The sequence below is a fragment of the Gadus chalcogrammus genome, chromosome 18 (assembly GCF_026213295.1).
Source record: "Gadus chalcogrammus isolate NIFS_2021 chromosome 18, NIFS_Gcha_1.0, whole genome shotgun sequence".
NCBI classification, from domain to species: Eukaryota; Metazoa; Chordata; class Actinopteri; order Gadiformes; family Gadidae; genus Gadus; species Gadus chalcogrammus.
The window spans coordinates 6,565,485-6,589,350 of record NC_079429.1 but is presented as its reverse complement, the minus strand read 5'-3'; the positions used below and the strand labels follow the sequence as shown (position 1 = coordinate 6,589,350).

At 48.4% G+C, this 23,866-nt stretch overlaps 1 protein-coding gene across 1 annotated transcript in view; it reads left to right on the top strand.

The window, feature by feature from the left end:
* Positions 1-23,866, top strand: part of myo15b (myosin XVB) — a 40,302-nt gene that overhangs the window by 13,876 nt on the left and 2,560 nt on the right. The window contains exons 21-65 of the mRNA XM_056577633.1: positions 77-122; positions 216-340; positions 476-590; positions 1,123-1,298; positions 1,977-2,161; positions 5,197-5,321; positions 5,833-5,890; positions 6,214-6,338; positions 6,734-6,829; positions 7,256-7,491; positions 8,158-8,327; positions 8,823-8,895; positions 9,462-9,641; positions 10,295-10,401; positions 11,039-11,106; positions 11,352-11,433; positions 11,714-11,746; positions 11,896-11,967; positions 12,160-12,251; positions 12,517-12,632; positions 12,708-12,822; positions 13,196-13,274; positions 13,513-13,638; positions 14,093-14,240; positions 14,941-15,025; positions 15,204-15,438; positions 15,651-15,757; positions 15,984-16,043; positions 16,506-16,581; positions 16,907-17,025; positions 17,518-17,633; positions 18,016-18,157; positions 18,461-18,572; positions 19,087-19,408; positions 19,656-19,719; positions 19,801-19,870; positions 19,986-20,062; positions 20,195-20,271; positions 20,470-20,600; positions 21,314-21,408; positions 21,497-21,574; positions 21,980-22,076; positions 22,540-22,688; positions 23,084-23,208; positions 23,633-23,766. Of these exons, the coding sequence (XP_056433608.1) occupies positions 77-122; positions 216-340; positions 476-590; positions 1,123-1,298; positions 1,977-2,161; positions 5,197-5,321; positions 5,833-5,890; positions 6,214-6,338; positions 6,734-6,829; positions 7,256-7,491; positions 8,158-8,327; positions 8,823-8,895; positions 9,462-9,641; positions 10,295-10,401; positions 11,039-11,106; positions 11,352-11,433; positions 11,714-11,746; positions 11,896-11,967; positions 12,160-12,251; positions 12,517-12,632; positions 12,708-12,822; positions 13,196-13,274; positions 13,513-13,638; positions 14,093-14,240; positions 14,941-15,025; positions 15,204-15,438; positions 15,651-15,757; positions 15,984-16,043; positions 16,506-16,581; positions 16,907-17,025; positions 17,518-17,633; positions 18,016-18,157; positions 18,461-18,572; positions 19,087-19,408; positions 19,656-19,719; positions 19,801-19,870; positions 19,986-20,062; positions 20,195-20,271; positions 20,470-20,600; positions 21,314-21,408; positions 21,497-21,574; positions 21,980-22,076; positions 22,540-22,688; positions 23,084-23,208; positions 23,633-23,766 (5,219 nt within the window). The remainder of the gene's footprint in view (positions 1-76; positions 123-215; positions 341-475; positions 591-1,122; positions 1,299-1,976; positions 2,162-5,196; positions 5,322-5,832; positions 5,891-6,213; positions 6,339-6,733; positions 6,830-7,255; positions 7,492-8,157; positions 8,328-8,822; positions 8,896-9,461; positions 9,642-10,294; positions 10,402-11,038; positions 11,107-11,351; positions 11,434-11,713; positions 11,747-11,895; positions 11,968-12,159; positions 12,252-12,516; positions 12,633-12,707; positions 12,823-13,195; positions 13,275-13,512; positions 13,639-14,092; positions 14,241-14,940; positions 15,026-15,203; positions 15,439-15,650; positions 15,758-15,983; positions 16,044-16,505; positions 16,582-16,906; positions 17,026-17,517; positions 17,634-18,015; positions 18,158-18,460; positions 18,573-19,086; positions 19,409-19,655; positions 19,720-19,800; positions 19,871-19,985; positions 20,063-20,194; positions 20,272-20,469; positions 20,601-21,313; positions 21,409-21,496; positions 21,575-21,979; positions 22,077-22,539; positions 22,689-23,083; positions 23,209-23,632; positions 23,767-23,866) is intronic.

Here is a 23,866-nt window from a genome sequence, read left to right as displayed (position 1 = left end):
TTACATTCAATGAGCAATCTGAAAATGAACCTACGTCTCGATGTTTCCCTTGTAAAATGTTCATTTCTATTCCCAGATGTAAAACCACTTTCATCCGTTGCTTCAAGCCAAACTATGTCAAGGTACGGTCTACACTGAACACTCATTTCTATTTGACTCAAACCCCAACGAGGCTCTTTTTGACGTGATAAACACATTGTCCCGTCCACCGCCAGCTGCCCGGTATCTTCGACGTGGACTACATGTCGGCCCAGCTGAGGCATGCTGGGATGCTGGAGACCATCCACATCAGGAAGGAGGGCTTCCCGGTCCGCATCCCCTACGCCAGCTTCATGGAGAGGTGTCTCTCCCTCTCTCAGAGCGTTGTACAGTTGGTACACATTATATACCTACAGCTGTGTATATATATCTCAATATGTATACATGTAGATAGAGTCATCTCCTTATCTAAATGATAGATGTGTTATGTATGTAGGTATGGTGTGCTGTTGCCCGTGCGGACCGAGGGGGTGTCGGACCGGGACCAGACCGTCTCCGTCCTGGAGATGTTTGATGCCGAGGAAGGGCAGTATGAGCTGGGGGTCACCAAGGTGGTCCAAGCACACACACAAGCGCACAAACACACACACACACACATGTGAACACATATGCGCACACACATGCATACCACATGGAGCAGCACGTGCACGCACGCACGTGCACATATACACACACATACATGTGCATACACACGCACACAAGCGCACACAAACACACACACATATGTGCACACACATGCAAACACACACATGCAGCCGTACACACACACATACACACGTGCACACACACAAACACACACATACATCCGCACGTGCAAACACGCACATGCACACCCATACACACATACACACACACACACAAAGACATGTGCACACACGCACACAGCCGCACTTGCACACACACTCACACACACACACACACACACACACACACACACACACACACACACACACACACACACACACACACACACACACACACACACACACACACACACACACACACACACACACCTACCCACCCACACACGTTGTTCTGGAGCCCCCTCTGAGACTAACCCCCCCCCCCCCCCCCCCCCACCAGGTGTTCCTGAAGGAGCGTCTGCACCAGCAGGTGGAGGAGAAGTGGAGCAGCACCCAGACCTGGGCGGCCGTCACCATCCAGAGGAACATCCGCGGCTTCATCTGCCGCAGGAACTTCCGCTTCTTCAAGCAGAAGGCCATCGTCATTCAGAGCCACATCCGCGGTCACCAGGCCAGGTGACCTACTCCGAGCAACAGCTGATATCTCCCGGGGGTACGATTTGAGAGTTAAAAATAAGAAAAGCAGGGAAGAGCAGAAGAGGGAAAGATGTTAAAATAAGCAGCCCAAGAAAACACCATCTCCCTCTCTCCCTACCTTTATTTCTCCTGTTCTGAAGTGTTGTGTTTACATATCTGCGTGTGATTGACAGGCAAGATGGTTTCCCAAAACCAATCAGGGAAGAGACGCCCTATTGCCGGTCAGAAATACTTGGAAATGTGCCAAAAATGTAAATAGTTTCATAAAGAGGTGCAGTCAACCAAAAACATTATTCGTCACTGGGTAGCTGACAGATGTCTATGCCATTCTTTGGTTCACAAATTACCCCAGCATTATAGCTTCTTTATCTCTGAAGCACCATTAAGAAAACATAGCTGGAAGTAAGCTTAACACTATCAAGAGTGAAACCTTTTTTAGGGTTATGCAAATTAACACACATTGGATAAGATACAAATAAAGCACTTGCAAAATTTTCAATAAAATTAATTAAGTCCAAATACGTGTATTTTGTTTGCAATTACTAATTACATACTAGCCAATTAAAGGCCAAAAAGTTACCAATAAAGGGCTTATCAAGGCCCAATCAAGGCCAGAGACAGTCGTTATGATTGACCATTGCCCCCTGTCTGCTCCAGGAAGTACTACAAGAGACTGAAGCAGTCCTTCACCCAGTTCTGGGCCACCATGCTTATCACCAGGAACACTATCAAGAGACGACACTGGAGGAAGGTAGCGTGCACACGCACTCACACACTCCCACGCGCGCATGCACGCACACACGCACACACACAGATACGCACAAACGCCCGCACGCTCAAACGCCCGCACGCACAAACACATGCGCACATGCACGCACACACATTTAGAGAAATGCACACTCAAACACACACACACACACATGCACGCACAAACGCACATACACATGTACACACACATTAATATACACCCAATTACCTCACGCACAAACATACATAAACACACACACACTAGATTGACACAGAGCAAGATTAAGGAGGTATAGAGGACGTCATTTTTCCAGTGATGTCACAGATACTGTTTCTGGGCAACAATTAATTTCCAGACCATAACACGATAGATTCTCGCATTGATCCCGCCATTCATGATGCCTGGGTGTGTGTGTTGACCATACCCTGCCTTGAAAACACCCTCTATGCCCTCAGCACTGTTCAAACATTCTCTCATTTCTCACTCTTTCAATTTTTCGTCTTTTGATGTTGCAAAGCTGTCGGCGGGATTTCATCGAACATCCTTTTTCTTTTCACTCTTTTTTCATTTGTCAATCATCCTTTTCTTTGTGGCTCTCTATGGTTCTGGTTTCCTCTTGTTATAATTTAAAAGATAATCTCTGATGTTTTGCAGATCTTTGAGAAGCTCATTGTGACTCATAAGGTTCTGAATCTTAGGTTTCGAATAGGAAGTCATGCTTTAGGTTTTATATGCTTTAGACTTCGGCCCCGCATTGATGACTGATATGTTTACATTTCCATACACACCTTACGTTTTAGTATGTTTCACTCATTAATTATGTGAGAACGATCCCTCCTAAAGTCCACGCCTTCTCGTTTTTATTATGGAAAGGTATTTTCTGTCCTGGGGAAAGAGAATTGTGTGAAAGACACTTATTAAATAATTCAGGTTGTTGGGGAAGTTGCTATGTGGTAAGAGTAGGGATGAGAGTCATACTATTTACACACTCAATAAAGTAGTTCAAGTATAAATAATTTTTTGGATCCCATCCAATGATTAAAGATTGCTTTAATAACACACCCACCCCAGGCAAACACACGAACGCACAAACACTCACACACACTCACACACGCACGCACGCACGCACGCACGCACGCACGCACGCACGCACGCACGCACGCACGCACGCACGCACGCACACACACACACACACACACACACACACATACAAACACACACACACACACACACACACACACACACACACACACACACACACAAACACACACACACACACACACACACACACACACACACACACACACACACACACACACACACACACACACACACACACACACACACCTGCAGTATACCTGTACCCAAGGCTCGTGTCTTGGACTTCAGCCTCTCGCTGAAACCAGAGTCCTGCTGACAGCTCTCCTCTTCACCCTTACTTCTCCGCCCACAATCAGTAGACTGAAGGCCAGCGCTGGCAGCAGGTAAGATTCCTCCGTGCTTTCATACTCCACCCCGCTAGTGGGGTGCTGAACGCGTTGTACGAGAGAAGTTAGGGTAGCTTAGAGGAGGGAGACATCGGAGTGAAGCCAGGCTGGGTCTGAACGCCTGTAAAGAGACACCTCAGTGTTGGCTTTCACAATAGCCATGTAGGATAGCCAGTGTCCTGTTCTGACCAATAACCTTTGACATCTTTTCTCTTTGTGGGATTTAAACTTTTTGTACCACGCTATAGGAAAGCCGCTGAGCCCTTTTTTAATGAGTGTTAATTGTTCACGTTGTTATTTTCACGAAGTTGCCTTGTGAGTTGTGTTGTGTGATGGATTATGCCCTGGTACATCGTTGGGTGTTGACGTTGTCCTTTATGATGAGTGGACTATGGACTGGGTTGCTGTCATTCTTACGTTCGCACACAACCACACACACACACACACACACACACACACACACACACACACACACACACACACACACACACACACACACACACACACACACACACACACACACACACACACACACACACACACACACACACACCATCTATCAGCTTTATAACTCCTTAAATGTTAACTCCTCTGTCACCTGCTCTATATATCGTTGTTGGGGCATAGCCTATCCTCCCCACTGTGGTTTTGTGACTGATCGCTTTGATGTTTTTGACATATATTCAGAAAGGCTGAGTGGTACATGACAGTGACTGTGGCAATTCGGGTTAGGTCATCTCTGTGTGTGAGGGGTTGTGTGTGTGGGTGTGTGGGTGTGTGTGTGCATGCGTGCGCGTGTGAGTGGGTGCGGGTGCGTGCTTCAGCTCAATTGACCATAAAGTTCAGAGGTCAATCGTTGAACTGCACACAAATACAGTCATAAATATTCTTCAAAGCACAAATGTATTATCTGACCCTTGTTTCAATGTATAATAGACAACCATACTTTGATGTGAGCATTCTGCCCAAACGAACATTATGGTTTTCTGTCAGTGGTTAAGATAATTGACTATCTTATGATCGATTGATTGATTGATTCTTTTAAGGACCACACAGCCAGGCTGGTGGAATTTCTTTTCAGTACAGCTCATTTGTACAGGTTCCCACATTACATTAAACATTAAACATATAACATAGATAAACATACAGACAGACACATTACATACACATTACATAGTGCTTGAATCCTCAGCGCTCAGAGTTTAGAATGTTAATGGCAATACGAATAAAACCGTTTTTGAAGCGGGTGGTTTTGGAAGCAAATTTCCTGATATACAACTGAACACGTCCATTTACTTCCTGATATGGTTGAGGCGTCGTCTGGACCGCTGTAATCATTTGACTGGTTCTGGGCGGGCCTAGGGCCTCCGTGGGTGCAGCAGGTGTATAAAACCGGCCCTCCGTCTAAGAATAGCTCCCTTTCAGCATCAGACCTCTGATCGCCTCTGATCACCGAGAAGTGAGTGTTTAGTGTCGGGTTGAGCCACCGGTTCATGATCAGAACCTCAGGCCTCAGGAGGACATACAACGATAAGGGATTGACCGACAATTCTGCTTACCTTTCTTCTTCCTTCGAAGGGTTTACCGAGCTACTGAGCCAGGGAAAAGCTCTGTGTCAATAATTTCCTCATGTCTGATCGCTAATGGGACGTATCCAGATGTTGGTTGGCTGACGGGACTGCCCTCCCTTCTCTCTGTGCTCAGATAAACAAGGAGAAGAGCAGACTGAAAGAAGCCAGCAGGAAGAAGTCCATACCTCCCGGGATGGTGAGTTGTGGTCCTGTAACAGGAGTTTTGACGCGGAGGGGAGGGGCACCAGCTTTGGCATAGTTGGACCAAGACTACTGGGAACATGTTTTTATTTAATTTGATTATTTTTGCATTATTATTGCTTTATGATAGAGTTAGATATAAAGGAAGGTATGTGAGATAGAGGGGAGGACATGCAGCAGAGGACCACAGGCAGGTTTATGGTAATCATTTCTTTAACGCACCATTAAATCACCCCAGCTAAAGAGACAGGGGCCGTAGCAAAGGCCTGGCCACCAACAAGCCATCAAGCTGTAGGATCTCGTGTATCCACCCGGCTGTCATTTCTTCACTTACCGGTTTTTTAACCACATTCGACACATGTCGACACAGCCTCCTATTATCAAAGTCGTCCCCATTGTGTTGAGTTTCGTCCAGCCACTCTGTATAAAGGTTGTTGTCTGAGATGAAGGTCTTTCTGCTGTGATCGGGGTTAATGTGGTTGTTTTGGTGTGGATCCTCTTGTCAGGACGTGGGAATGTTGGAGATCCCGGCGGAGCTGTCGGCGAGGCTACGCGGGGCAGCCGGTGAGCCCACACTGCCTTTGCTTGGCAACATAATACAGTTCGGTTTGAAAGCTTCCTGAATGCTTCCTGAAGGTTTCCTGAAGGTTTCCTGAAGGCTTCCTGAAGGCTTCCTGAAGGTTTCCTGAAGGCTTCCTGAAGGTTTCCTGAAGGTTTCCTGAAGATTTCCTGAAGGCTTCCTGAAGGTTTCCTGAAGGTTTCCTGAAGGCTTCCTAAAGTTTTCCTTCAGGCTTCCTGAAAGCTTCCCGAACACAACAAACAATCCCACTCAGGTATCACTCCCGTGGTTCCTGAGCGGGATTGTTGTCTCATTCCTCCACCTCCAGGTCAGCAGCACGCTTCCAACGTGACGGAGGTGGCGCCCCCACTGGTGAAGGCCGAGAACAGACTGACGCTCCCGGCTGACGTGGACAGCTACCCGTTCTCCCGCTACGCCCTCTCCGCGCTCCAGGTAAACACGGCGGAGAACTCAGTGGGTCAAAACGTCCCCAGATGGAACAAGGGCCGGGGGGCGAATCAGGGCCCGCCAAAATGTTGGAGCCGGCCCTAGAGAAAATCCTTCTATGCCAGTGTCGGTGATCAAACCCTCGTAGCCGTTCTGGTTTTACTAAAACCGGTTACTTAAATTCCAAAATATATATTCAAATTATATTTTTACTTATATATGTTATATACTTATATATTATAATTATTAATTACATTTATTACATTAGCTAAAATGAACACAACGCCAAAATAGCTCATGATTTTCTTTGGAATCCACGTTCGTCCGTCAGTACAGAGTTTTGGGATTAAGTTTCCAACCGTCCCGACCCATGTTTTTGAACGAATCTTCTCCTGTCCCAGGACACATGGAGCCAGCCTCACGGCTACGCCCTGCACCGACCCCTCACCAGCCTGGACCCCGACGACGCCCACACAGCCCTGGAGCTCCACAAGCTGGTAAGAGGGTCCACACACACACAAACACACGCACGCGCACGCACGCACGCACGCACGCACGCACGCACGCACGCACGCACGCACGCACGCACGCACGCACGCACGCACACACACACACACACGCGCAAGCACGCAAACGTACGCACGCATGCACACATGCACGTGCTCGCAGATACACACACAGACACGCACGCAAGAACACGCACGCTCGCACACACTCGAGACATACACGAGACAAACACACACACACACACACACACACACTCTTCTCATCGTTCCATACTCAAACATGTTAACAGACTTCAAAAAGCATAGTTTCGTTTTTCCCAAAGAACCTTAAACCGTACTAGATTCCATTTGTGTCAGTAAGAGGCAAACTTTGTAGACATGTAGTTGACCCAACCCCCCCCCCCCCCCCCTCCGTAGATCATGCGCTTCACCGGCGAGTCGGAGCTCAGCGGCTGGCAGGAGCAGCTGCTGGGGAACTACATCGTGGAGAAGGCCCAGGCCCGGCCGGCCCTCCGGGACGAGGTGCTGGCCCAGCTGGTCCACCACACCTGGGGAGAGGAGGGGCAGGCGGGGGCGCTGAGGGGCTGGCTGATGCTGGCCTGCTGCCTCAGCGCCTTCGCACCCTCGCCGGCCATGGACAAGCCCCTGCTCAAGTAGGTGGTCTGGGCACGGAGGGGGGAGGGGATGGAGCTTCGGTTGATGGTACACGTGATTAAATGTTGGTGAACCCTAAGACTGTAAGGTAGTACAAAGGATTACCATGCACAAAGTGAAGAATAAACGAGACGGGTGGAAAAGTGGGGTTTAAACGACCATCGTGGTCTGTGTGATCGTTACCATCTCTCCTGATTCACTCAAACATCTGTTAGAATTTGCCCAACTACTTTTCCCGATGTAAAATGACTGAACATAGGTGTACTTGAATGGCGATTCACCGTTTTTTTGTCCCTGAGCTTTCACAAACTTAATGACCTTTTGACAGATGATATCTGAAATGAATGTTTTAGTGAAGCCAGGAGAGATGGCTTCAATCCCAAGAACGGTATCAAGTTTTAAATACAGCTGGTAGTAGTACAACAAGAGTAACTGTAATCGTGACTTAAAATCCAGGAGGTTATTGGGTAAGTAGTACAGCAAGAGTAACTGTAATCTTAAGTTAAAATACAGGTGGTTTAAAGTAGAACAGAAAGAGTAACTGTAACCTTAACTTAAAATACAGGTGGTTATTTGGAGTGAGTGGTTAGAGTGGGCCCCCTTGTGTACCTTCCCAAGAGTGTAAATGACAGCAGGATGTGTCCATGTTTGGGCGTGCCCTGCAGGTACGTGTCGGACCGCGGGCCGGGGGAGTACCGGGCCCTGTGCCAACACAAGCTGCTGAGCTACCTGCAGCTGCCCAGCCCCGCCCCGCGCCTCCAGCCCCCCACCCAGCTGGAGTGGACCGCCAACCAGAGGAAGGGCAAGATGGTGCTGGACGTGGAGACCTTCAACGGTGAGCGGGACGCCCCCCTCTCTCCCTCTCCCTCCCTCTCCCTCTCTGGTCCATCTCAGGTCCCCCATTCACCGGTGGCAGAGGGTGGCTGGCAGGGAACCAAAAACCAATTCATTCATTTACTGTTTTCTTTTTATAATATTATTTTATAAACCATCCCACCACAAAGTATATGTTAATACATTTATTACATTTTTGGAATAATTCGATTTATATTGTTTCTATTGTTATATTATTAATATATTGTCATTAAATGATGATAGTCATTAAAGTGTCTTTGTATACCTTGAAAAACGTAATGTATTATGATATTTTTAGTAGTAGTAATTCATACAGAGAGAAAAGATCCCAAGTAATCTTTTAATCCAATTCTTTTTTGAATAATCTCAAGTATACGTAAATGCGTCAGACTTTAAATATACTCAAAGAAGTGGTCGGAAACTCATGTGCTGTGAGGAGAGAGTAAATGTATTGAGTCTCTCTTTCCTCATCCAGATGAGAAGTTGACCTCAGAGGTGGATTCCTGGACCACTGGAGAACAGCTGGCCTCCTGGCTCCTCTTGTACAGGTACAGGTTCAATCCCCTGTCAGTCTCAACTGCCAGGCATTAGCACGGCCATGATGGGCATTAACATGGCCAGGGTTTGGAGTTCAATCCCCTGACAAGCTCTCCTGGTAGAGCAAGGCATGAACACTGCCAGTGTTCATGCCTGGCATGAACACTTAAATTCCCTGTCTAGCTCAACTGGTAGAGCAAGGAATGAACAGTTTCAGGGTTAGGGTTTGATTTTACTGGGGCCAGCCATGCCTGGAATATATTCACTCATAGTTCTGCAAGATGCTTAGGATAAAACAATCAACAAAAATATACAATATATATTTATATTTATTGATTCATTTATAATGTTGTACTCTCCTGTGTATGCTGATTTCCGGTGTGTGTGTGTTTGTGTGTGTGTGTGTGTGTGTGTGTGATTCTGCGTTTGAGCGTTTGTGTGTGTGTGTGTGTGTGTCTGCGTTTGTGCTTTTGTGTGTTTTTGCGTTTGTGTGCGTGTGTGTGTGTGTGTGTGTGTGAGTGTGTGTGTGTGTGTGTTCCTGCGTCTGTTCTTATGTATGTTGGTGTGTGTCTCCCAGAGGCGTGCCTGAAGCCCCCCTGGGCTGGTCTGTGTCTCTGCTGAACGACGACGGCTGGTCGGACCTGGCCGGCTGCGACTTCGTCATGGACCTCCTGTCCCAGGCGGAGGAGGACGCCTCGCCGCTCGGAGACTACAGCTACAGAGGAGGAGGAGGAGGAGGAGGAGGAGGAGGAGGAAGGTAGGTCACATCTTCCTCATGGCCATGTGTGTGTAGGTTCGACTTGGCGTTCACACTGCTGACAGGTGTGACCGTAGAATCCCAGACAGTCCATTGCGCTCCTGGTTCCTCCCAAACATGAATAATAAAACATACATACTGCATACAAAGTGGCTCGTGAACATAGCTCTCTCTATTCTATGTCGATGTATGTACATTTGGATTTTCGTTGGTAATCACATTTTACCTCGTTTGTTATAAAATCTTGTTCACACAAATTGTATCTGTCTGTCTGTCTGTCTGTCTGTCTGTCTGTCTGTCTGTCTGTCTGTCTGTCTGTCTGTCTGTCTGTCTGTCTGTCTGTCTGTCTGTCTGTCTGTCTGTCTGTCTGTCTGTCTGTCTGTCTGTCTGTCTGTCTGTCTGTCTGTCTGTCTGCCTATCTGTCTGCCTATCTGTCTGCCTGTGTATCCATCTGTCTCTCTGCCTTTCTGCCTGTCTCTCTCTCCTTGTCTCTCTGCCTATCTCTCTGCCTGTCTGTCTGCCTGTGTGTGTGTGTGTGTGTGTGTGTGTGTGTGTGTGTGTGTGTGTGTGTGTGTGTGTGTGTGTGTGTCTGTGTCTGCCTGTGTGTGTGTGTCTGTGTGCGTGTCTGTGTGTGTGTCTGTGTGTGTCTCCAGGATGGAGTTCACCGACCAGGAGAGCTACATCCCCGCGGCCCCCGCCATGCAGGCCCCCCGCCTGCCCATGTCCGGTGACGCGTGGAGCCGAGAGCAGCCGGGGGCGGGTAGGTCCTCACGCGCTCACACCTCGCTCCTCCCTCACCCCCGATCAGCTCCGTAGTCTCCCATCACAGACTCTGGTTTCCTTTTACTAACTGTATCTTTCCAGTGTGAGTTTCCCCGTCTTCAGGGAGGCAGAGTATGGCTACGTTGATGCCATAAGGTCTTTGTCGTTAGTCCTGGGCTTCTACCTAGTACCGTCCTGTCCCAGGACTGTTGCTAAACAGTATAGACTCATAGACCTGCAGTGGACTATGAAAGGTCTTCCTCCTTGAGACTGTATTACACGCCTGAACCCGAGAATCAAGGCACGTTGAATATTGGGGGATTTGCTGTGATTACAAAGACAAACCTCAGAGAACACTAAAACAAAATCCTTTGTGCATTTTTGAAGTATTTGTTGGAAAATGGGAAAGCAATGTTACCACAACAACTGAGGTCATTTATTTTGACAAGACGACCACAATGCTGAGTGTTTTTCATGATAAGATGGTCGGGGACATTGACTCAGTGAGCCTGAGGATTCTGTCCTAGGCTTCAATGTTAATGAGGTTGATATCTGACACTGGTATCCCTACACCTGAACATTTGCGCTCACACTCACTTTATTCACTTTATTCCTCGTTCCTCGTTGTCTTCCAGCACGTGTTCGCCAAATGGACGACTATGTGGATGACCTGTTTGACTCTGTTCTGGAACCAGGAACCCCAGTATGTGTTATTTTTCAATGAACATAGAGTTCTTGAAGTTGGGCTTAATGCTCAAGCTGTGTGAAAGAATACGTGAAAGTTGTGTTTTTTGTGAATGGCTGTGTGAGACAACAGAGGGAGCTTCTTTAAAATAATTTGTTTTGTTGTTGTTGTTTGTGTGTGTGTGTGTGTGTGTGTGTGTGTGTGTGTGTGTGTGTGTGTGTGTGTGTGTGTGTGTGTGTGTGTGTGTGTGTGTGTGTGTGTAGGACAATGAGAGGGTGGCCATGTTGAACCGAAGGATGAGAGGAGCTGGAGGAATCGGACCAATGCATGGGATGTATGGAGCTGGTAGGATGTCTCTCTCTCTCTCTCTCTCTCTCTCTCTCTCTCTCTCTCTCTCTCTGGCTCTCTATCTCTATCTATCTATCTATCTATCTATCTATCTATCTATCTCTCTCTCTCTCTCTCTCTCTCTCTCTCTCTCTCTCGCTCTCTCTCTCTCTCTCTCTCTCTCTCTCTCTCTCTCTCTCTCAATCTCTCTCTCTCTCTCTCTCTCTCTCTCTCTCTCTCTCTCTCTCTCTCTCTCTCTCTTACTGATTAGAAAACATATTCTATTTTCCCTCTACAGGTATGCCTATGACAATGCCAGGCTATCCCGCTGGTAAGTTGGCGTATGTCGACTAAAACGTGTCTATATAATGATGTCCTGTTAATGACGTCATACTGATCATGGCATGTTGATGATGATGCCAAGTGAATGATGCCATGTTATTGATGATGTCACAGTAATGTACGTCGCTCTCTGCCCAGGGATGCCAGTCAACCCAGCCATGCAGGGCTACGGTGGAATGCCTATGATGCCATCCATGCCATCCATGCCATGTAAACTCTTCATTCATTCATAATCACCCATTCATTCAGTTTGACTCCTTCATATCGATATTCTCTGTTTGAATACCGACAACAAAACTTCTGTAATATATGTATAACATGTCATACATGTATTAAACACATGTATACTAACGGTAAATGTACAACATGTTAATGTATAACATGTATGCCTTCCCATCACAGCCATGATGATGCCCCAGATGGCAATGCCTGCACCTCTGATGCAGATGGATCCAGCCCAACAAGCTCTGATCAACCAGCAGGCCTTGCTCATGGTGACAACACAACACAAACACAACCACATCTCTATGTCCACTCCTCTATCTGTGTGTTTGTGTGTCTATCCTCCTCTCACCCCTTCTCTCCTCTCCTCTCCCCTTCTCCCCCCTTCTCTCCCCTTCTCTCTCCTTCTCTCCTCTTCTCTCCCCTTCTCTCTCCTTCTCTCCTCTTCTCTCCCCTTCTCTCCCCTTCTCACCCCTTCTCTCCCCTTCTCTCCTCTTCTCTCCCCTTCTCTCCCCTTCTCCCCTTCTCTCCCTCCAGGCCCAGCAGATGACCACGCAGGCCATGTCTCTCTCCGCGCAGCAGCAGCAGGCCCAGCAGCCCAAGGTTAAGCCCATAGCGGAGCGGTTCTCCAGGGACCGGGAGAGCGAGAGAGACAGGGACCGGGAGAGGGAGAGGGAGCGGGAGAGGGAGAGGGAGCGGGAGAGGGAGAGGGACAGGGACAGGGACAGGGAGAGGGAGAGGAGGAAGGCACGTAGCCCCTCGACCTCCCCTCCCCGCCCTGTGTCCCGGCACAAGGTGTCCCCATCCAAGCACACCCCGAAAACCAAAATCCGTGAGCCTCAGGTCAGTGTGTGTGTGTGTGTGAGTGTGTGTGTGTGTGTGTGTGTGTGTGATTGTTAATATGTTCTGATGTCAATGGGAACACATGTGTTTACTTGGACATGTGTGTGAGTGTGTTTGTGTGATTATTAATATGTTCCGATGCCACAGGGAACACATGTTTTTATGTGTGTGCGTGGACTGTGTGAGTGTGTTTGTGTGATTATTAATATGTTCCGACGTCACTGGGAACACACGTGTTTATCTGTGTGCGTGGACATGTGTGTGTGTGTGTGCTGCTCATTCCTTGTCTACAGGAGGTGCACCTATGGGTGGATACTGGTGAGTTGCGTTACTTCTGCTTAGTGTTTGTTCCTTCTGTGCTCCGTTTAAACAGCCGGAGAAACACGTGGACGACTCTGATCCAGAAGACCCAGAAAACTTTAGAGACAAGATGAATTACTTCCAGAAGCAAGGTGGGTTGTGAGACTGTGTTGTTCCTCTGCGTGTATTGGTAGTCGTCCTTTGATTGAAGATTTACATGATGACTTAGGGGACGTATTTTATAACCTTGAGCAAGCCGTTCAGTCTCTTCTTCAGAGTGCAGCCCTGTTGCTCCAACAACAGGAGCCATTGAAGTCCAGTCGGTCGTCGCTCACATGGGCGTCTAACCTCTGGCCTTCCGATCTGTCTCTGCTCCTCTGCGACCCACAGGCACTGAGCCCTCAGCCAAAGCCCCGCCCTCTAAGCCTGCTCACTCCCCGGCAAGAAAACCCTGGAAACCGCCCGCCTCCTCCCCTCCAGCTCCCGCCTCCCCACCCCCATCCCCAAAGCCCCCGGGTAAGTACAGGAAGAGGCTGGTTCTACTACTTCACCACCTGATCCATCAATTCTTATTGGGCCACGGATCATTGAATCAGAGAACCAGGAGTAGTCAAAGTCAAACAAAAGCTGGAATGTGTGAAATGTGAATATGTGAGGGGGGGATTTTGGGGTTAGTTGAAGTTTAGAAAACGTTACTTAAATCTTAATGGAAGGAGGAAAGACACACACACACACGCACACACACACACACACACACACACACACACACACACACACACACACACACACACACACACACACACACACACACACACACACACATTCACACACACACACACACACACACACACACACACACACACACACACACACACACACACACACACACACACACACACACACACTCACGCACACACCCACTGATTGAACTCCCACTCATTGGTTGAGCCTTCCTCCGTCCCGCCCGCAGCCCTGCGCCACCACTCCCCCCCGCCCCAGCGACGCCCCTCAGTGGTCCCCTCGTCCCCCCAGACCGAGCCCACCACCAGCATCCGGGACATCATCAAGATGTACAACAGCCGCCCCGCGCCGGAGCCCAAGCCCTTTGAGCCCGTCAGGTAACACACCGCCGCGCGGAGGGGCTAGGGTCAGGGGTCACCAACACAGTGCACCGTGGCGCCCGCAAGGCCCACATGAGGCGCCCGCAGGCCGGTTCTAAACATAGCACTACTCGTTCTTGAACAACTCTTTCCCACCTCTTTTAAGTCATTGTTGATAACTATTGTGAGAAATCATTAACATGACTTAATTAATTAACATGTCTTCACATAGATGAGTATCATTAATCATTTATAGTAAGATATAACTAAAGGCAAACTGAGCAAATTTGTTATTTCGGAAGAGTGTATAGAATGGGGTGCCCTTCGTATTGCTCAGTACCCATGAAGTAGCTATCAGGTTCAGAAAGGTTGGTGACCCCTGGGTTAGGGTCAGGGGTCAGCGTTCTATCACGTCGTCTGTCTCTTTGAGACCGGAATTGGTATTAAGGGCTAGACTAATGACGCTTACTTGACATGAGAATGGACGACGGATTACTGTGATTATAGAGCAAGGTATGTAGTCAGAGCAAGATGTATGGGTCAAATGGTTTGAAGTGCTTACAGGGATCTGGGGGAAGGTTTGGGAGGTTTGACCGCTCAACAACGTTCCAGAGATGGAATACTGTTTCTAAGCAATAAGGACACTGAGGTAGACTCCTTCTTTCACTCAGCTGCACCTCTGTCCCTTCTCTTATACTATTCTACATCCTCTTGACAGAGTGCCTGGCCGCCATTTTGTCAAGAAGAACGACCCCAAGGAGGAAGCACTGGCCATTCTCAAAAGTAAAGGACCTCCACCAAAGGTAAGAGAAACCCGATGAACCAAAAAATGTACCGATGTTATTCCTTGTGCATGCCGTATTGGTCGTCAACCAATAGAACAATCTCGATTAAAATGTGGTAGTGGAATCTGGATATCTCTGTACCGCATAACTGAGCTCTAACCCCCTCCCCTCTCTCCCCGATGTATCTCATTCACAGAAACATTGGCACCCGCCCCCGCCCCCGCCCAAGGCCCCGCCCTCCCCCACGGCCCCCCGCTCCATCTCCAACAGCATGCGGGAGAAGCAGGGCTTCCTGGCCAACCTGTTCGCCAACAAGCTCGCCCAGAACCCCCCACCGGCGCCACCGGAGCCTCCTCCAAACAGCTGGAGTCCGCCCCCCTCCCCGCCGCCGTTCATCCCAGAAGCGCCCTCCATGGCGGCCCCCTCTCTAAGTACGTAACCCCCCCCTCGACAAATCCACCTATCTTTGTATGTTTGGTTTCAACATTTTTAATTTAGAATTTCTATGCATTTGGTATTTTGAATTTGTAGCTTTGATTTTTTTGAAATCATTTGAAACTAGCAATGTATACGCAAAATGATGCAAGGCGAAGAGAAAACATTGAATAACCAGCGTTGTAACTTTTGGTTTGAATGCGTTCAGATTCGATGCCTGACGACAGCGGCATCCGCACACAGCTCCACCGCTTCAGCGCCAGCGTCTACTTCTCCTACTCCGCCATGATGGGGAAGCTGTTCATACGCAAGGAGGTGCGCACACACACACACACACACACTCACACGCACTTACATGCGCACTCACATGCACTTACATGCACACACATGCACACACACTCGCACACCCACACGTACATGCACACACACCCATACGTACACGCACACACACGCACGTACTAGCACACACGTGAGAACACACATGTGATTTTGGTCACTTCTTATGCTCTGATAACGGAGTGGTTTATTTCCTCTTGTCCAGGTGTTCTATCCCAGAGAGAAGTTCAACCAGCAGTACGTCCTCAACCTGCTCTGTGAACAGGTTAGACACCGTCCTCTTCGCTGTATTTCAACACATTTCAATCTGCTTCGCTTATTTGAAACCCTTGCAAACGTGCTTTGTAACAGGCGTTTTACCATGCCATGTTTTAGTCATATTATTGTTGTGTTTTTTTGTAAAGCACTGTGTATGTAAAGTATGTTTATTAGGTTAGCCTCACCCTCAGTGTATTGTTTTCCTTCTGTTTACATCATGTCACAGTCTGGTGTCTTCCTGATGCTTAGATCATGTCTTGGTGTTTTGTTGGCTGCGGTTTAGATCATGTCTTGGTGTTTTGTTTCCGGTTTAGATCATGTCTTGGTGTTTTGTTTCCGGTTTCGATCATGTCTTGGTGTTTTGTTTCCGGTTTAGATCATGTCTTGGTGTTTTGTTTCCGGTTCAGATCATGTCTTGGTGTTTTGTTTGCGGTTTAGATCATGTCTTGGTGTTTTGTTTCCGGTTTAGATCATGCGGGACACGTATTCAGACAGCTGCATAAGGATCAGCCGAGAGGAGCGCAGGAAGATGAAGGACCTTCTCGGTGGGACTCATGACAATAATCAGTAGCAATAATCAATAACAATTATAATTTATTGATAATAATTATTGTTAATTATTTGTGTTTTTCAAGGTACTCTTACAGTCGACATTCTTAAGGACATTATAACAAAAATAACAGTTCAGGTTCAGTTAAGTTGTTAGAAAATAGAAAAGTGCTATTGTCCATGGTGTGGTTCAGATGCTGGCTAGTGAGTAGTGACTAATAGTGAGTGTTGTCCTAATAGTGACTGTGTTGTCCATGGTGCGGTAGAGGTGCTGGCTAGTGAATAGTGTCATAGTAGTGATGTTGCGTTGTCATGTCACAGGGAGTTTCCACGTCGGCACCAGCATCAGCAGCATCCAGGACGACAGCATGAAGAAGAGGATCGTCATCGCAGCCCGCGACAACTGGGAGAACTACTTCACCCGCCTCTTCCCCGTAGAGGTGAGCTGGAGTTAACATGTCACACACACACACACACACACACACACACATATATACACTCATATACACACGCACGTACACACGCATGAACCCACACACACACACACACAGACAGATATACACATAAACATAGCACACACTCACTCACTCACTCACACACACACACACACACACACACACACACACACACACACACACACACACACACACATATATACACTCATATACACACGCACGTACACACGCATGAACCCACACACACACACACAGACAGATATACACATAAACATAGCACACACTCACTCACTCAAACACACACACACACACACACACACTCACACACACACACACACACACACACACACACACACACACACACACACACACACACACACACACACACACACACACACACACACACACACAAATGCACTTGTAAGCATCTCCCTTCCTCACACACGTTCACGCTCAGCCCCGGTGTGTGTGTTGCAGGCCGGCAGCGGGGACACCCAGGTGCTGGGGGTCTGCCACCGGGGGGTCCGCCTGCTGAAGGTGGTCAAGGCCTCAGGGATCAACCCTAAACACCTGCATCTGCTCCGGAGCTACAGGTAAACATCCACCAGCACACACACATTAAGGTGTGCACGCATACACACACACACACACACACACACGCAGGCACACACAAACACACATACACACACAGACACACACACACACAGACACACACACACACACACACACACACACACACACACACACACACACACACACACACACGCAGGCAGGCACACACACGCACACACACGCACACACAGACACACACACACACACACACACACACACACACACACACACACACACACACACACACACACACACACACACACACACACACACACACACACACAGACACAGACACAGACACACACACTCACACATCCCATTTTATGTTTGTGTGATTCTTTTTCTGTGTGTCCGTGTGTGTAGTTTTGCCGAGATGCTGTCTGTAGGGCTGAGCCAGAGCAACACTGTGGAGCTGGAGGTGAAGAACGAGACCATCCAGCTGCAATCACCAAAAGCCCCGCAGATAGTCAGCATGATGCAACTCTTCCTCAGGGAGCTGATCAAGGTACCAATCTGTGTTTATATCCTCCTCACCCACACCACAAAATAGACAGGAGAACTCTTTAGCCCAAGGCCCGGACATTACCGGTTCACACACACCGAAGTCAACCATGCAAGGCGACAGCCAGGTGGTCGGGAGCAGATAGGCAGAGTTAGGTGTCTCGCTCAGAGACACCGTGACACCTTCCTGTGACAAGTCAACCCGCTCTATCTTCTGAGCTAAGCAGACCGGGTTTTGGTTTTACAAATCAATCCGTTGGTTCAAACCCCCCATGTTCAGAGCACTGATTTTCTGTGTCGGTCGCAGGACTCGAACCATGTGATCGCCTGGAAGAGCTACATCACAGACGACAAGAGTCTCCTCAGCTTCTCCAGAGGGGACATCATCCAGCTGCTGCCAATGGAGAGGCTGCAGACAGGTGAGGCTGCAGACAGGTGAGGCTGCAGACAGGTGAGGCTGCAGACAGGTGAGGCTGCAGACAGGTGAGCCCGTCACTGTTTGAAACCCGCTGTGTGGAAGGACTGAGCGGTGTAGTGAAGCACTGGGTGGTGTAGTGAAGTACTGAGGGGTGTAGTGAGATACTGAGTGGTGTAGTGAAGTACTGAGGGGTGTAGTTAAGTACTGAGGGGTGTAGTGGTAGGACTATGTGGTGTCAAGGCTGTGTGGTGTAGTGGACGATTGTACTTTAAAGCCTGTACACACTTCTCTCTTGATTGACGATACTTTGGACTGACATTCAAATGTCACTACACTAAAGAGATACATATCTAAAAAACAACATAAATATAGTCATCTATAACATATATAGAGTATGTGCCCAATGTCCTAACAGAGGACGACGTTCACGGGCTATATTGTAGGATTGAACCACTAAAAGCCGTTAGACGTGAGTGAACCCTCCACTGAAGAGGGTCTGTTCTCCACCCCCCCAGGCTGGCGCTTCGGCACCTTTCGGGGCCGGTCCGGGCTCTTCCCCGACGAGCTCACCCAGCCGTCCGCCGCCCCGGACTACCACCACGTCCACCTGGAGCGCCGGGTGGAGAGGAGCAAGAGCATGAGGGCGCCCGCCGGAGCCCACGGTCAGCGGCCCCGCAGAGAGGGCTCCGTCCAGGGCTCCGTCCAGGGCTCCGTCCAGGGCTCCGTCCAGGGCTCCGTCCAGGGCTCCGTCCAGGGCTCCGTCCAGGGCTCCGTCCAGGGCTCTGAGATGGAGCTGGTTCAGCACGGCCTCATTGGGTTCGCCACCAGGTTCTTCAGGTAGGACGGACACAGTGCTTCACTGGCTCGCACTGAGGATGTTTTACATGTTGTTTATGTTTTATGTTTTATGTGTTGAAGATGTGTATTTTTATAAGAGTTGTTTATTAGATACTGCATTATTTTTGCGGCTGGACATTTGCCCACCAGTGGCAAACTGGTGTCTTCCCAAAAGGAGGAGAAAATACTGTCTAAAAAGGAATTTCATTCGTAGAAGTAATAACATTTCTTTTTTCCACCATCAAAGGGTGGACACCGACGGCCTGCCAAAGACGGGGCGTGACTTCGCAGACATGGTTCAACATTCAGAGGTACGTTGACCCAACAACGACTAACCCTCTGGGAACCTCTGATTGACGGCTCTAACAGCGCCTCTATTGTGTTTCTTGAAGCCCATACAGCAGTCCCTCATCTTCTACAATGACCCTGAGAACAACAGCAAGGCGGTTCTGTGTTTCACCAGTGAGTCGATAAGGAATCGCTCTGCCCAGTTTTTTTTTTATCTACCTTCCAACCCAACCCAACCCAAATGCCGTTCTACTCACCCGTGTTCTGTGTTGTGTGCGTTGCGGTCCAGATGTGATGCAGTTCATGGGAGATATGGCGCTGAAGAAGAAAGGAACTAAGGCGGACTGCCTCACTCACATCCTATCGGTCGGTTTTAGTTTTGCATCTGCTAGAGGCACCGGCCCGGACGGGTTCACGTGAAGCCTCGACATCCTACGCATTAACAAGAGAAGCGAGAGATTAGAAGTTGACCATTTGGTTTTTTTTCACTTTGTTCAGCTCGGAAATGAGAAGGAGTCGTTGAGAGATGAGATCTACTGTCAAGTCATGAAGCAGAGCACGGGAAACCCCCAACAGTGAGTGTGTGTGTGTGTGTATGCGTGCGTGCTTGTGTGCGATTGAGGAAGACGAAGTGTTTATGTCATTGTCTACACATTCATTTAATTTTCGTGTGTATCTAATTATGTGTGTCTAGTCACTGTTTGATTAGAATACAGAGTTCTGTGGTAGATCTATGTTATTGGTTGCTGATTGGTTGTCGTGACGTCCTGCAGAGAGAGTTGCATGCTGGGATGGCATCTGCTCCAACTGGTGACTGGTTTCTTCCCCTGTTCCACTACCCTGCAGCCGTACCTCAACCAGCACCTCCAACACATCACCCAGGACCCCTCCCACGCCTACCACGGTAACACACACTGTATTGTTTTATTTACGTTTTATTACGTCAATGCAACAATACAATTCTTTACACTACACTCAACGTGAAGCCCAAACACACCACTGTGAACTCTAGAACATGAACACACCACTGTGAACTCTAGAACATGAACACACCACTGTGGACTCTAGAACATGAACACACCACTGTGAACTCTAGAACATGAACACACCACTGTGAACTCTAGTACATGAACACACCACTGAGAACTCTAGCACATGAACACACCACTGAGAACTCTAGAACATGAACACACCACTGTGGACTCTTGAACATGAACACACCACTGTGAACTCTAGAACATGAACACACCACTGTGAACTCTAGAACATGAACACACCACTGTGAACTCTAGCACATGAACACACCACTGTGGACTCTAGAACATGAACACACCACTGTGAACTCTAGCACATGAACACACCACTGAGAACTCTAGCACATGAACACACCACTGTGAACTCTAGCACATGAACACACCACTGTGAACTCTAGAACATGAACACACCACTGTGAACTCTAGCACATGAACACACCACTGTGAACTCTAGAACATGAACACACCACTGTCAACACTGGCACTGTACATTAAGATCCACATATGAATCGACAATGGTGAACTCTACACTATACACTAATGTGTAAAACTGTATCCCCCCCACCCACCCCTTCCCCCCCAGAGCTCGCCATCGTCTGTCAAAACAACCTGCTCCAGTCTCTGAGCTACGGCGGCCGCCGCAACATCCCCTCACGTGTGGAGATTGAGGCCACCCTGGTGAGACCACCTGCCCTCTAGCATGGAGGAGATGTTGTCCACTTCAGTGAGTCAAAATCAGTCATGGTGCTGTGTTCTCATTCCTCAGGCCGGTAAAACCACCAGAAGAGTTCCTCTGCATCTGCCGGGAGGGGTGGAGTTCCCTCTGACCATACGCAACTTCGGCGTAAGCCAACATCATCCTTCCTGTCTGTCTGTCTGTCTGTCTGTCTGTCTGTCTGTCTGTCTGTCTGTCTGTCTGTCTGTCTGTCTGTCTGTCTGTCCCTCTGTCTGTCTGTCTGTCTGTCTGTCTGTCTGTCTGTCTGTCTGTCTGTCTGTCTGTCTGTCTGTCTGTCTGTCTGTCTGTCTGTCTGTCTGTCTGTCCGTCTGTCCCTCTGTCTGTCTGTCTGTCTGTCTGTCTGTCTGTCCCTCTGTCTGTCCGTCTGTCTGTCTGTCTGTCTGTCTGTCTGTCTGTCTGTCTGTCTGTCTGTCTGTCTGTCCGTCCGTCCGTCCGTCCCTCTGTCTGTCCCTCTGTCTGTCTGTCCCTCTGTCTGTCTGTCTCCCTCTCACTCACTACCTCCCCCCCTCCCAGGTGGTGGAGGAGATGGTGGCAGGGTTCTGTGCGGAGATAGATGTGGTGAATCCAGCCGAGCTCCGAGAGTTTGTCGTCCACGTTAACCGCGTCAATGGTAAAGGTTCAAGTAAAACTAGCCCAGTTGAGTTGGGTTTAAGGGTTTGGTTCTCCATTCAAAGGTTGGGGTTAGGGGTTCCTATGGGTTGGATTTTAGGGTTTGGTTTTCAGTTCTAGGTTGAGAATTTCCCATAAAGGTTATGTTTGAGGGTTTGGTTTTTGCTTCTTTGGCTCCGAAGGGGGAAATAACAAATTAAGCCGCCAAAAATCATGCAGAAAGCTTGTGGCCTAAAATAGTTAAAGAAAAATACACAACGGATTAGGGTTAAATTAGGAGAATAGATGAGAAAATATGCTTAGGTTAGGTCAGCCAAATAAGCGTAATGCAGCGGTTAAAACCTAACCCTCAAACCCAAACCCAAACCCTTAAACAAACCAAGGGAACAACAGTATATTACGTCTCTCACTCCTACCCGGTCTCTGCCTCGCTCTTCTTCTCCCCACTCCTGTCCATCTATCAGGTGGTGTGCTGCGAACCCTCAACGTGGCAGAGTACCCCTTTGACTTCCTGTTGGACGACAACTCCGTCTTCCTGTCGCTGCGGCGTGTCCTCTGGGAGACCCCGATGAACTTCAACAACGCCCTGTATGTGGAGTTCCACTACCAGCAGGTAACGTCCACATCGCTTTCTGCACGATTTAGTCATACTAAAGACAAAAACTTAACAACATGGTGGTTTAAGTGCAGGTGGGAGGAATTTCAAGTCATGTTGTGTTGATGAATTGAGGGCAGTGGGAATGAAGGAGTGACGTGTGCTACACTCAAACAATGTGTCTGTGCGTGTGCGTGTGCGTGTGTGTGTGTGTGTGTGTATGTGCGTGCGTGTTGAAGTTTATTTGTCATGACACGGTCACAAGTTATTACAAATGAAATGCTGGAATTCCTTGCTCTCTAAAACAGAGCAAATGAGAAACAGCAAAATAAAAGTAATGATAATACATCAAAGTATATGTGTGTGTTATGTATATTTAATAAGAGCGTGGGTGCCTGTGGCTGTGTTTCTAGTTACGTGGGGACTTCCTGGACGGCAGTCTGATACTGCCCTATGACAGCCCCTCCATGGTCCAGCAGCTGGCTGAGCTGTCGGCCCTGGAGCGATCGGTGCAGGGTCTCCCCGGCCCGCCTTCACTGTGAGGAACCAGGCTGCTCTGCCCTCCAACAGGGCTTGTACAGCAGAAGGCATCATGGGAGATGTTGTTGCCAATGCTCTGCCATTAGTGAGAGAGTTGTAGTAGCGTCAGATCCATAATAATATACCGTAACCTAGGCTAATCTAAAATTTGTTTTGCCATATTTCACGTGAGAAACTCTGGGGCAGTTTTGAACACAATAATGTCACCACATAATGAGAAATTATTTCACGATTAATTACTAAACAGCGACCTATATACTATTTCTACCATTAACGTAACATTACTATTAATTTACATACCCTGCATACATCTATGGGGTTGGGGGATGCACGGTGCAATAATGTGCACAGAGGTCATCCTCTATGTCGGCCTCACTAACCCACCTCTCCTTCTTTCTCTCTCCCTCGCTCTCTCTCTTAAGGCAAGAGCTGAAGGCGCACCTCCCAAAAGACGACTTTGTCGCCAGCAACCTCAAGGACATCCACGCTCTCTCCCCGAACCAGATGGCTGCCGTGGCAACGCTTGGTCCTGAAGTCGCCAAGATGCGATTCATTGGTGGGGGACTTTTCTAGGGCTGCAACTAACGATAATGTTCATAGTTGATACACCCAAACAATTATTTGTCAAGATTTATCAAGCAATAATTGAGTCAACA